We start from the raw sequence: 14,387 nt of genomic DNA, 5'->3' as shown, positions 1-14,387 counted from the left end.
TTACGCAAAGGCCATTATTACTTTGCTTCCATTATATAGAGTATGTGTTTATGTGCTTGATAGGAGCTGACAATAGAGATGATTTTCACAACAATAGTGAAACGAACACGCATACGTCACTTGTAGTTGAATTCGGCACTTTCCTGTTGTCTTGACTGGGCCAAAAAGCTTGTCTACACACGTAACATAATTTCCCTTTGTGTTGGTTGAACTGTGCGCCGTGCGAGCTGTCGTGGCGGTAGCAGTGGATTCAAGCCGTCGTTCCTCCTTCTCAGAGCTGTTGTTAGTGAGTGGATACAGATCAGGAGCCAAGTGCTGCCATAGCGGAGCCAGGCGTTAATCTCTCGCCTACGACCCTGCACCTGTTTCTGTGACCGTCGGATCTGCCGCATCATCGCAGCCGGGAAATAAGCTGCCCAGCCCTGGACTTCACGACGCGCGCTAGTGGGACGTTAGTCTCCACACAGTAGGTGTTCAGAACAAGCTCTGACACTCAGCCTCTCACCGTTCGCCTCACCTTTGTTAATATTTGGCGGAGTCTTGTATCAGCGGCGACTGGCTGTCTAAAAGTAGGCCAGAGGCTCACCGTAAATGAGATCAAATTGTTGATTTTAACTCGGCCTAGTAGCAGCTGTGTCCAACGGAGAGATAGCAAGAGAACACATCTCACAATGCATTATAATACACTGATTAAAAGCCCTCTCCTCTTAATAGCCCCTAATACCCCTGTCAAATTGCTTCAACAAATAAACAAGCATCTTATTACTGGGCCAATTACCTAGGTAATAAAAGTCTGTTTTTTTGGAGGACTTCTCAATGTCACTAACCTTACATGTGGGTGGGAAGAATACCATCTGGATTGATGGCACTGTCCACTTTCCAGGTGTGGATTTCTTTCCAAAATACAAGTTTCTTTCATATGCTTTTGCAAGCTTTCTTGTTGTTGTTTCCAAATAGCAGCTACACTACTGGGGCTCCCTCCAACAAATCTGTGGGGAGGGTGGGGCACAGATTTGTTAGTAAACATGAACAAACAATCCCATCACAAACTTCTCACTCTGGCCTTGGGGCTCTACACACTTACTCACACGCATGCACACACACACACACACACACACACACACACACAAAGAAAGACACGTATACACACACAGAAACTAAGAATACACTCATGCCCACAAATCTGTACACTGGCACAACCTCACATACCCTATCTCTTCAGGGCAAGGTAACTGACTCTTACCCATCTGCAGGATAATGAAAACCATGTCATGATTAGTCATCTGCTTACTAGACCAGGCTGGTTTGTTTAGCCTCAACCCAATTTCCTCCATCCAACCACAGCAACACGTCATTTTACGAAATGTTTTTAAAAATCTGTATAGATAAATATTTACTGGTTTACAATCTGGGCCAATAGATCTAGGCCAATACAGTACAGTGTTTGCAGCCTTAGCAGATCTCTTTTTTTTTGCTTGTCTTCAAAATCTTTTTATCTGTGTGGATGTGTTTGCCTGGCCTCAAAAATGTTGGTTGCATCTAAGTCAAATGCCTTTGGCATAATGGTGTCATCCCTAATTTGGAGGGAAATAACTATGATATCATATGTAGCTTTAGGCAAGGCAAGATACTATTAGGACTACAACCAACAACCTTTGACATTCAGAGGAAGGAATGACAATGATTTGAGAATTGTAAATCAGGAAATGGATTAGCGGGAAGGGGCTAGGATTGAAGAAAGGAAAGTCGAGGGGTTAAATCGATGAAGGATGGGGTGCCCAATTTCCATTGATTCAGTTGGATTTGTAAAGCTATTAGTCTGAAAAATATTTGATCATTGTAACACTGTGGTTCGGTGCTCCCAATCTCTGTGTAAATTGAAGTGTAAAGTGTCACATCACACAACAGTATGTACCAGTTTAATATCTTGCAGAGCTGGAATTGCACTGTAGGCCCCTTTACGGATCACATCATTTGGATCAAAAAGATTTCCGGCTGATTGATCTGATTGAAAAGAAAGTGTGCAGTTCCCATGGAGTCTGCTGTTGTATCTTCCAGTAGCCCTGTTAGGTTGCAAACACCTTGTGTGGAGTATTGACCTTGTGCCCCAGCTACACCTGAGCCCACTTTTACCGGAAGAGTCCTGTTGTGTCTTGTTCATACAAAATCTTTCCGAATCCCCACCATAAGGCTGTGCTGCATGCAATTCCAATGAAATGGACTCATAGGATTTCTCAGCTCACCAGACTTTAAATACACCCAACCTCATTATGTTGGGTGAGACTTGTTGCTCTTGTTGGTTAGTTGTAACTGACTTAAAATGATTGTACTCGCTGTGAAATATATTATTGTTGCTTGCTTTTTCCACAGGTTTTAATTGTAACTTGTCTAACTACATGCTCTTATGGTTCTTCGCTTTGCGACTTCTTTGGTTTTCACAATGTATGCTTCATGTTTGGTTACCCACGATGTTTGGGGCTACCTCGTTGTTATGTTCAGTGACCTATGCACTTATTTAAAGCTCTCTCTTGGAAGTTGCTTTGGATAAAAGCGTCTGCTAAATGCATAAATGTCATGTAATGTCATGTTTGTAATTCACAGAGGTTTCGCAGTATGTGGATCCCTAAGTACACACGATTAATCATTCTGTAGAATATCTTCCACATGGAGTCTCCACTTTACAAATATGTCTCGGTGTGCAGTTGTACCTCCATTCTGAGACTTTGATTACAGTAAACCAAACTAGGAGTGGCATGCTCTGACCAACACTCTTACAGTACATACTTTTCCGAACCAGCCCCATGAGGACAATATCTCGCTCAAGTCAGACCCCTTCCCTGAGTTCACCGTGAGAGCCGGCGATTTCCATGCATGTACCTATTTGAGATGAACACAATGTTTAGGCCTTCAGGGACCAACGCTAAGTGCCTTCATTCTGTACGCTGAAGTATTGATTTCATCCCCTACAAGACAGATTTCCAGGTCTTTCCTCTGACACAGACGGATCATTCTCAGCCATCACTGTCACTTTTAGTGTCGTGACTGCCTTTTAGGGCAGGGAAAAGGCATTTCAGAGAATGACCAATACAAAGAAAGACAACTAGCGTCAGGAATGTTTCATGCATCAGGGGACAGGAGGTGAGGTTCTACCCCAGACATGGAGCCACTGATCTGTCTTAAGATTTCCTTAAACCAGTTGGTCTCCCAGTCCTGTTTCGGCACTAACCAGATTCACCTGCAGTCTCTCCCGAAAGAGTGGAAGATGCTGCCGAGCTACTAAGCCTTCGAGGAAATAATATACGATGTTGTAGGTGACATTTGCGTTCACACTTGTTGTGATGGGCACTCGTTTGTTTGAGCACAGCCTGCTCAGCTCAACAGTTTGAATCACGAAAAAAACAACCGTCCCCACGGCTGTATCCGCAGCTATACCTTTACCTGAGGAGGAAAAAAACTGCCGATCGACTCCGTCACCCATAAGTCAATGTTTTGATTCCGCTGTACAACCTACCCCCGCATGCTGTGTGTGTCTTAGCAGAGTTAAACGTGTACAACTGGTTTCGTTCGAGACGTTTACCCTCCCTCTCTTTAAACGAAAAACAATTGACCTCTCACCCCTGGGAGTTTGAAAGCAGGATCTTGTGAGTGCGTGACAAGCATCAAGCTCCTGTTGACAGCCTTCGCCTCTGTGGCTGGAAGGGGATTTCGTCCAGTTGTATTATCAAGCTAGTTGTTGCACCAATGGCTGAACTAAGCCTGATTGGCACCAGTAGTATCAAAACAGAATGAGACCTTGCTGTGGTTAAACAACCGGAAACCCTCTGTCAAAGCAAAGGAGCTTACCATCTCTGTAGAAATAACTTGATAGAGTTGTTGGTTCATATTACACATTCTCCAAGCAACTCTTGCATTCCCTCAACTGTTTCTGTGCTATTATCTTAAAGACAATCAAGTCTCAGGTTACTTTTGAATACACAAACCAAATCTACCAGCTTCTACTAAAAATCTACAGAAAATACATTGCAACTTAAAGTAAACGTAAATTAACTTTCTGTGTGTCACTAGCTGCAACCAATCTCTCTATTTACCACCAACACATCCACTTAATTACTGCCATCATCAAACATTACAGACATTACTGACATATTTCCAAAACCCTACTGTGCATCTCTCTCTCTCTCTCTCTCTCTCTCTCTCTCTCTCTCTCTCTCTCTCTCTCTCTCTCTCTCTCTCTCTCTCTCTCTCTCTCTCTCTCTCTCTCTCTCTCTCTCTCTCTCTCTCTCTCTCTCTCTCTCTCTCTCTCTCTCTCTCTCTCTCTCTCTCTCTCTCTCTCTCTCTCTCTCTCTCTCTCTGTGTATCTCTCTATCTCCCACCCTCCTCTCTGCAAGTGCCACTTGGCATCTCTACAGTGCTTCGTGCCTGGCTAGAAGGAGGTGTTTTAACACCAGACAGGAAGAGTCCTAGATACATGTACCAGAAAGAAACATAAGTAGAATCGTGAAACAGTGTACAATGCAAAGCAAGTGATTATACAGTGAGACAGTGAGTACTACAGTAGTAAATATTAATCAGGATTTGCAGGATAGATTTAGATTTTGGTAGTCATATTCAATCTTAAATTTGTTTTTTTTCAACATTGTTTGGTTGAAGATGAGTTTTGAGTTAAAGGGAGGTGCAGCACTGCTAAAGGTTTTGATCTGATTGTATTTATTGCATAGTAAATCCAGTAAATAACCGTAGTAAACTGTAGTTGGCCGACCACTTCTTATATCAGAAACACATTCCACAATACAGTATGGTCAACACATATTCAACATATTTAGCTGTAAAATGAACATCACAGTAAATTCCTTTATTTCCTCAAAGGTGTGTGGTCTTCCTGTCACGGCCACAGCCGTGCCCCCCCCCCGGTTTCAGTTTTTTGCCCTGCCCTAGTGTTTCCCTGTCATTGTCTTCAGTTGTTCTCGTTAGCGTTATTGTGTCCACCTGTGTGTCGTTTGGTTCTGTGTATTTAGGTTTCTGTTTTGTGTCCAGTCTTTGTCTTGTCCTTACCATACCTGTCTGTGTGAGTACCCTATCTGTTCCCGGTTTTGTGAATAAAACCCTTGTTTCTGCCATGCCTGCCGACTCCACTGCATTTGGTTCCCATCATTTAGGTTTGCTGTAAAACGACTGTTTAAATGACAATAATTAAATATTGTATGTTGTATTTATTGTTTAGTGACATTGTACGGTTGCATTACTTTACAATATAGTACTAAAGTTAAAGGTTAATGTTATTGCACAAGTAATAATAAAAAAAAACAATATTTTTCAACAATATTTTCATAATTATATGTTTCAAGATGTTTTTTTCACCAGAATTGTCAAAACACATATTATAACTACCTTAAATTAAAAGTACGGTATGTAAAAAGATAAAAGTACATCTGTATTATTGACCATATTTGAACCATTTACATTGTGTTTTGGGGGGAAATAGCTATTTTATGCTATGTAATGCTATCTCAAACTGTGCATAGTGTGCAAATTGTTGAGCCCTGCTGTCAAACACAAACACACACACACATGCAATCTGTGACATTTAGACAGGGCAAAATATAAATACATGACTTGAGGGCAATCTACTGGCAGCTTGTAACCAGGACAGTAATATGGTAAGGGTAATGAAACTGACTTCAATGCAAAGCATAAATGCACGCCTGGTAGGAAGAATCTGTAAAAATGTATAAACAGATTTGAAAAGTTTTCCAATTTCATTGTACTGTTTAGACCATGCAAATTTAGACCATGTCAATGGCTATTAATGTCTGGGGTCCAAACAAGCCTTATTTATACTTCCTCAAACTGAGTGTCTAAAAAATAACAACTTCATACATTTATACAAATAGAAAAATATAATTTGATCACAAAAAGGTTGGAAGAGAAGCTTATGAACTGACATGCGATGCGATAAATCATTCTGTATAAATAGCAGCTCTTGAATCTTCACTCTGTTGCGCTATAAGCGGGCGACCTGATCATTTGGGTCAGTTCCAAGTTCCTGGGATGCTTTCGGAGGGAACACCCTCCCTTCTCGGTAGATGACTGCTGCTGTTGAGGGAAAAAAACGCCATCCTATTCATGAGGGTTACGTCTGGATACGCCTACCTGTGTCCACATTCTCCCTCACGGATCCGAGTCAACTGAATAGTGAAATCAAAGGTCCCACCGCGTCGCCTTTGCCCCTGTTCATGTTAAATCAGGTTACCACTCCATGCTGCTGGTCCCTGACAGACAGGACCAAGTGAGCAATTATCAGGCCATACAACCTCTTTAGAGTGGAGCCGTCCATTCCAGTGATGCCTCAACATGAGGACAGTGAAGGACTTTGACTGTCATACGATGTCATTATTGGCTGATGTCTAAAACCGAGTGCGTGGGTTAGATTAGGTGGCAACGGTGGGGGTATAGGTTTGGCGAGAGCCTAGGAAGTTGGATTTGTGTATTAGTACAGTCAAAACAGAAATGTTTTAATGCACACCATATTGATTGTCAACTAACAATGGAAGACAATGGTGAAAGATAAACAAGCATACATTATAATATAAATCAGGGGAGAATGCTGATTATTGACACGGTGTTGCTGCCGTAGCATTATATTAGATCTAGCATTATATTCCTTGAAACCATAATTACACAACGGTAAACTGGAGGATCCACAGTGGTTTGCACAGACAATGTGTTCTCTGGCTGAGAACAGTGTGGTGTTCCCCGTTGCCCATGGGAGACTTAGGCATGTTCCAGCCTCCATCAAGCTGGGCTGTGTGCTAATGAATCATCCACATGTTCAGGACACACACTGCCCCTCCTAATCGGCTGGTTTGCATGGAGCCCCTTGCCTTGCCTGCCACCTCAATTCTTCCCCCTCCCATACCTTCTTTCTCTACTCTCTTACCCTGATACCAACCGTGTCCAAGTCTCACAGCATCACTCAATGGTAAATACATCTACACACAATCAAGGGAAAGAGTGCATGACAATAACTAAGAATGCACCGAAGCTGACATGAGGCTATAAAAAAATATATCATCAAGAAAGTAGCCTATAGCGAATGATTTAAACTAGGCCTGTTTAGAATAAAGTTACACTTCAACAGAATACAATACAGCCGTAGATATTTCTTAAGCGTTAGTATAGGCTAATCATTGTGATTGAAATATCATCTTGACAACTTATTATAGCAGTTTATTATATAAGTTTTGTTGAAAAATGCGTCCATTTAAATCAGTTATATCTGCCATTTGTTCCCAGCCTCTCTCTGCGCATGTCCGACTTCGGGACTGACAGCTGAGGCAGTTTCACAGGCATAATCTCGGAATTATTTTTCTGTTCGGTTAAACACAGTGTTGTCGAACAAGCCGTCGACGTCGACTCGTTTAGCTATCCCTTGCAGATGAGCTGTTTTTGAGCAGCAATACGCAGTGGAGGGAAACGGAGCCGCGGATCCAGCTGTCTTCAGATCTTGTTTATTTCCAGAGCGGCTGTCAACGTGCCCTTCGCCCCGCTCTATCTACAGTACCGTCTACTGCCATCTATCTATCTACTGCGCCATCGAACGTTTTGCTTGTCAGTTACTTTGACCGATGCGTTTCTGACTTAAAACTTTAAGTCATGAAATATTGTTTAGTGTTTTGACGCACACGATAATAGAGTAGTGCAGTTAGTTGCTCACGAGGATTGACTTTTTCAAGCCATTAAAGGTGAGAACGGTCTTCGAAGTTACTTTTGCGTTGAAGTTCTATGCACGCACTTGATCGATCTTGTCCTCGGCTTTCGGTGGCTCCGACGCTTCCTCGGCGTTTGGTTGACTGCTGCTTAGCACAACCTTCTTGGGCCAAGGAGCTAGATGTTTCGCTACTAGCTATTTAGCTTTCCAACGTAGTGTCGGAAGTTGCCTTTTATCTACATACACATCGTCTTTAACTATTAAGTTTGTTGACTTAGTGCATTTAGTCTAGTTTTAGTTCAGTGAGGTTTTAGATAGTCTAGCGTTCTTTTGCTAACGACGTTAGAGCTAGCTACGTGAGCAAGTTTTGCACAACTTGCATCAGCACGTCAGTGTCTTGCTATATATAAAACACTTTCATAGTGACCTGCTTGTAATTTTTTCTAACGTGTTAGCGGTGTAATTTATAACTTTGTTCAGAGAGACACGTCGAAGAGCAAGGTTGTGTTTTCAGTGTTTCCGACTGTAGAGTTTGCTTCTAGAGGGGCGTTTACTGCTGTCAAGCTAGTTAGCCGCCCTCCTATCCAGCTATGCCATGCCCATGGTTTTAAACTGCACTGTAGTTGGCTAGCTTGGTCATTATGTAACATTAATGATCTACGATTCCATAGACCAAAAACAGAAACTTGTATCTTTCTGCTTGTGGATTTGTTGCGTGCGAGGATATACTACATTGCGAACAGTTTTATTTTATTTTTACAATTAAGCGGTGGGCGTTAAAACTTTAATATATTCTGACAGGGGGATTGGAAAATCGTTATAAGTCTTGACAGATAGCTCTATTTTCTGGCAGAAGAAAAAATAAGGCCACACACAAAATTCCATCCAACTTTCAGACGAACGGGAGATGACCTCGCGTACAGTACTTGGAACCCACGTTTTTTAAATCAGGTACGTGTCATGTGTTTGTAGAATAGTCAGATGTTGGTTTTTGAAATGTATGACTTTCACACGAACTGTCACACGACTATTGACTATTCAAGTGCTGTTATAAGCTCAAACTTTAGGCATGTTTTAGCTGGCATTTTTCCGACCTTGACAGTTGTGTGCTGTTAACGTTACATCTGATCATTGTGTGTATTGTGTAATGCAGTTATTATTTTTACATGATAATTTATTCATCTAATCTATTTTAACCTAAATTTAGTTTTTGTAGTGCAGTTACCCGTCACAGCCAACAGGTTGCACTACTGCGGCTGTTCTATCGTTTCTACTGTAGATTACTGTAACAGCCTAGTATAGCCGTGCACATTTGGTAGATTGTATGTAGTTGTACCGAGTCACCGGCGTCGATATTCTGTTGTCGATGGCTCCATTTTGTATTCTACATTTTGCGCAATTTAGATATCTTTTCCCCCGATGTAAAACGTCAGGTTCTGTCTACGAAAGTAAAATGGACCGACACTGCTTTTAGGTAGGCTATCTATCTTTCTATTGCTATTGACACAGTGCTTGGATTCTAAACTGCCTTGCATGATTTTCTTGAGGTTATCTTTCTAAGGCTACTTTAACATGGACAATTTTGCATCAGTCATACAAATGGTATAGGAACTATAGCATATTTGACGTTAGAAATGGCATAATAAGATGTCTTTATAGGCCTTTTATGACCATCATGTATCAATGAAGGAAAGCTTAAACTCAGTTGAACCAACCGCTACAGGCAGGAGCAGCTTCAATTCTGCAGTTGTTATCAAGGTTATTTCGCTGCTTAGTTTCTGTTCGTCCGTTAAGTTTGGTAGCACAGAAAGGGGTTCATCCTGAAATACAGGCTAAGTGTGTTTGAGTTCTGACATGCTTCCACAGAATAGTTAAGAAGCCCTCAGGGTGCCTGACAATGACAGTAGAAACTTGATCACAACTTCAATGAAGACTGGGCGCTTGTGTATATATATTTGGCATGTTTCATAGCCTATTTATTTATCCGCAATTATTCAATTTGCCGCAAGTCTCATGGATCTGTTGGTCACGTATTGCCCAATACTGATGACAGTAAATCTTCTTGTTATTTTGACAGAACCTGTCTTGCTGAGTGTGTTTGGGTTCTGACATGCTTCCACAGTTTAGTTAAGGAACCTCCAGGGTGATGCAAGGGTACAGTCAAAGCCTGCTTATAACGTGAATCAACACTGCGATTTTCCATGCTCATTTCTGCGATATGTCTCGTGGATCTTAAATCGGGAAGAGGGAAATTACCCTGGACTACACTAAATGTTAAAGCCCTATTCAGTTCAGCCTTTTCTTTTACCCCCTTCTGGTTTGTCTGTGTCATGTAATGTGTTGGGTCCTGGCTCAGGAAAGGCCCAGTCTTAGGTCTTTGACCTGGGCGTGTACCTTGACTGAACCTCCTCTGTGTGTGTGTGTCAACAGAATCTAGACATGGATCAGGGTGGACCGAAACGGAGAAACACCCACGACGACAGCTCGCCGTTCGAGGAGAGGCCCGGCGAGGAGAGGGAAGCGGCGGGGGCCGCCCCCGCGCCCGCCACCTCGGCCTCCGCCGTGCACCTGCCGGCCTGCAGGGCCCAGAGCCAGGGCCCCGGCCGTGGGGAGGCCCTGAACGGACTGGAGGGAAGCAAAGCCCAGAGGGAAGTCTCGTCTCTAGGGGCGGCTCCTCTGGGAATGCAGAAACAGCAACAGCAGCAGCAACAGCAGCAGCAGCAGCAACAGCAGCAACCGCAGAAACAGCAACAGCAACAGCAGCAGCAGCAGCAGCAACAGCAGGACTTGGGTCTGTATTCAGAGGAATTTTCCCTCCTGGAGGAGAGCATCGCGAGTTTGAACCGGTCGCCCGCCACCTTGGGGAACTCGAGGATGGGATTTCACCCACTCGACCCATTCCACATCAAAACCGAAGACTTCTCCTCGATGGACAAGGACCGTCTGGACGCCTGCTCGTCTTTCGGGGGCCAGAAGGACTCGTACGGTGGCGACCGCCTCAGCGCCAACAACACGCTGGACATCCTGAGGGACCTCGACCTGCCCGGTTCTCTCTCGGACCTCAACGAGTTCTACGGGGACAACGAGGCCGCGTTCCTCTCCACCCTGTCGGTGGACGACTCCCTGCTGGACGCCAAGCCCCCGGGCGGCGTCGGCTCCGGGGGGAGCTGCGGCAAGGGGGACGGGGTGGACCGGCGGGGCCAGGCCGTCATCAAGACGGAGAAAGACACGGACGACTCCCTCCTCCAGCTGTGCACGCCGGGCGTGATCAAGCAGGAGACCCAGGACAACCGGAGCTACTGCCAGGTCTCTGGCATGGACCTGGCCGGGCCTTCGGGTGCCCTGGGCCTGCTGGGGGGCGGCGGCTCCTTGGGGGGGCCCGGCTACGGTTACGGGGCCAACCCGGGCTCGGCCGCTCTGGGCTTGCAGCAGCCCGACCAGAAGCCTCTCTTTGGCCTGTACCCCCCTCTGTCGTCCGTGGGCAACGGCTGCAGTCGAGGGAATGGATATGGGGACAGCGTGGGGATGCAGAGGGAGACCGAGGGGGCGTCGGCCTCAGCCGTGTTCCCCGTCAGCTACGGCAGGTAGGCTGTGTTTGGTTCACCTGCTCCGTGAATCCGATTGGCGAGGTCCTTGCCGCGTGGGTTCCTCTGCTACCAGGGATCCTTTCAGAAATCGGGTCATTCGATACTCATGCTGACACCAGTTGGCCCGGTTGTTTTTGTGGATGTTCTAGTCGGGCATGCCGTGGGCCGGGCCGTGGCCTCCGGTGTGCCGTCTCGCTCTCTCTTCAGATCTCTCTCAGCTTTAACACGTGGGCCTCTCTCCGAGCTCCACAACTCCAGTCATTCCGGAGAGAGAGACAGGGAGAGAGAGTCAGGGAGAGAGAGTCAGGGAGAGAGAGTCAGGGAGAGAGAGTCAGGGAGAGAGAGTCAGGGAGAGAGAGTCAGGGAGAGAGAGACAGAGGGAGAGAGAGTCAGGGAGAGAGAGTCAGGGAGAGAGAGTCAGGGAGAGAGAGTCAGGGAGAGAGAGTCAGGGAGAGAGAGACAGGGAGAGACAGTCAGTGAGAGAGAGACAGAGAGAGACACAGGAAGGAACACACACAAGGCTGTTATGGTATAGTTAGTCTACAAGTTGGCTTCTTGTGGGAATGTTTGGAGAGCTTTTCCGACGGCATGCTCTCACGATGCACTGCAGCTGCTACATTTTTCAGTTCAAAGAATTCCACCGTTGTCTTGATAACTTCATAATCTACACAGATGATTGCTAATCTTAAAAAAAAAAAAAATCTTTAGGGGTCTATTTCAAAAGGCCTATCTAAAACAGATGTGCGCCAAGGGTAGCCTGTTCTAATTGTTCATTTCAGGATGGCATTAAACTTGTTCCAATCTTGGATATTTCCATACACTTGTTACATGTGTAGGACAGTTCCTCATGTGGGTTGGGTTTAGGCCGGGCTGTTGCTTAGACGCTCCTTTCACTATCAGTACCTTGTTTAGTGTTCTGATCCACAGGACGACGATGTTTAGAACTAATTCACGAAGGCTCAGGATCCGAGCCGTGGCCAGGGTAAGAACGTAGACTACTTCCCCCTCGGGCCAATCTGTTTCCCTCTCTTCGTTTTCGGTAAAGGACGCGTGGCCTCCGGAGGCTTCCGCCGGGTCGGGCCTCCGTTTTGCGGCGGCGAGAAAGGGAAGCGCGTGAGCTGGTGGAAAGGGGGAATACTTCCAGGGGAGTTCTCAGGAATGTGTGAATTGACAGGAATTCCCGTGGAATTATTTTCAACGTTCTGTCAGTGGATCTGATTAGGCAGGGCTTTTTGACGTGACGAATTCACGGGAATACACGAGACCTCTACAAATTGGCACGCTATCCGAGCGCAAACCTGTGCATGACAGCAAAAACGGATGTTGAAGACGGCAATATTAGTTCTTGTTTGTATTTGCTAGTTATACATGGACAAATATCTATCAGAGCTCTTTGGTCTGAATGCTGTCGTGTGTGTGCTTGATTGTGTTCGGTTGTGTGAAATGCAAAGAACTGACTGTCCATGTGATGTAGTAAGTGTAACAAAATTCTCGTTGTTACCTTCTAATACCCGGTCTGCTTACTGATTTAATATAATAGTTATCAGTGGAAATAGTGGGGGAAAAAAGTCACCTCCTTAAGCAACATTTTGGGAAACATTTTGGAAATGTTGCATCCCTTAGTAACCCTATAGACTGCATGATTAGTAGGCAGCAAGTAAGGAATCATTTATGACCTATTTTATTTTATTTATTTTATCATCACTCATTTATTCCATGGCTGCCTTTTCCATAGAATACAATTAGAGGGTAATAGGCTGTACTCCTTTCTGAGGATATACTTCACATGGGCTGTCCAAACTGTAACAAGGCAAACAGACTTATTCAGAGTGCCACAGTGGCCAATAAATGCACGCCAGAATCGAGGACGCCGTTTCGCCATTTGTATATGTATGTCTGAAATGACAGCGATAAGAGAACTAGAGGAGGAGGCCGAACTTAAGTTCGTTTTTCGATCCCAAGTGTGTTTGCTCCGACGACACGGCTGTATTTTCAACGTAGCTACATTGACACGCGTGACCGACACCCGACACGGGTCGGGTCACATGCGTGTCGCGTCAGTCCTGACACACGCAACTCCTGGAGGCCCGCCTGCCTAATTGGTGTCGGATCTCAAAAAAGTTAAGAAGGGAGATCCGGGGGGGGGGGGGGGGGGGGGGTTAGACTGCTAAACTGCTGTTAGACTGTCGGCAGTCTCGTCCGCAGTCTAACATGTTGCTCTCGGCTCCTCTCGCTGGAACTCTTTCAAGTTCCCTCATGTGAATTCTTGGTTTTGTTGAAACTTGTTCTCCCAATCTCAGAATCAAGATATTGGAATTTCCTGCCCTGGCCTCAGTTCCCTGCGGTGCAGCTCTGATATTGGGTCTCTCAGCACGAGTTCAGGGGGGGCGGAGGACTACTGTTCTTTTGTCTGCCTGTGGGGATTTCTGTTATCTGTCTTATTTGTTTGCGCACAGTATCAGTCTCAGTCTTCATTCGTGGCTTCTTTGTTGGGTTAAATACCCACGCCTAGTTCTGTCGCCGTCGCCTCGTCTCATTGTGCTGGCTCGGCGGGACGTTGCGAAGACATTTCGCGCGCCCTTTCCACAGGATGGTGTTACCTCCAGCCAGGCACAGAGAGGTCAAAGGTCGAAGGGGTCGGGGTTAGGTTCCCCTCTTCCATCTCTGTGTGGAAGAGTTACGACCTGCAGGGTTAGGGTTATCCTCCATTGGTGGAGCAGCTGGGACAGATCCAACTCGCCCGTCTGCTGAAGAAGACTCTTGGTTGATGGGTAGAGCTCGGTTGTAGAGCGTTAGAATGCAGATCCAAGAGGTCACCGGTTCACATCCCTTCCCCTGTACGTCGCTTTGTATGAAGTGACGTAACGTTGATTACCCACGTCAAGGTTATCAGGTGGTGCACACAATTCTTTTTTTGTTTTTTATCGTATTAAACGACGCCTGTTGACCAAAGATGGTGACGTGCGTTCCTGCGTTAGGAATCCCATTTGAAATGACAAACCGACCAATTGTAGGACCAAACCTGCCCAAAAACGATTATTTACCAGACATTTAGGAGTGCTGAGGGGCTTGTGTGGATGTGTTTTTGTTTC

General features: G+C 45.2%; 2 protein-coding genes across 2 annotated transcripts in view; one reads left to right on the top strand and one right to left on the bottom strand.

Moving 5' to 3' along the window:
• Positions 1–3,873, bottom strand: part of kctd16b (potassium channel tetramerization domain containing 16b) — a 43,903-nt gene extending 40,030 nt beyond the window's left edge. Inside the window, exon 1 of the mRNA XM_062453402.1 lies at positions 3,862–3,873. The gene's annotated coding sequence lies outside the window, so the exon portion shown is untranslated. The remainder of the gene's footprint in view (positions 1–3,861) is intronic.
• A 3,448-nt stretch (positions 3,874–7,321) lies between these two features.
• LOC134013692 (glucocorticoid receptor-like) overlaps positions 7,322–14,387 on the top strand; it is a 30,521-nt gene continuing 23,455 nt past the window's right edge. Inside the window, exons 1-2 of the mRNA XM_062453350.1 lie at positions 7,322–8,659; positions 10,139–11,292. Of these exons, the coding sequence (XP_062309334.1) occupies positions 10,148–11,292 (1,145 nt within the window). The 5' untranslated portion in view covers positions 7,322–8,659; positions 10,139–10,147. The remainder of the gene's footprint in view (positions 8,660–10,138; positions 11,293–14,387) is intronic.

Source organism: Osmerus eperlanus, chromosome 27 (genome assembly GCF_963692335.1).
Source record: "Osmerus eperlanus chromosome 27, fOsmEpe2.1, whole genome shotgun sequence".
NCBI lineage: Eukaryota > Metazoa > Chordata > Actinopteri > Osmeriformes > Osmeridae > Osmerus > Osmerus eperlanus.
Note: the sequence above shows the minus strand (reverse complement) of the source record. Positions and strands in the feature narration are given on the sequence as shown.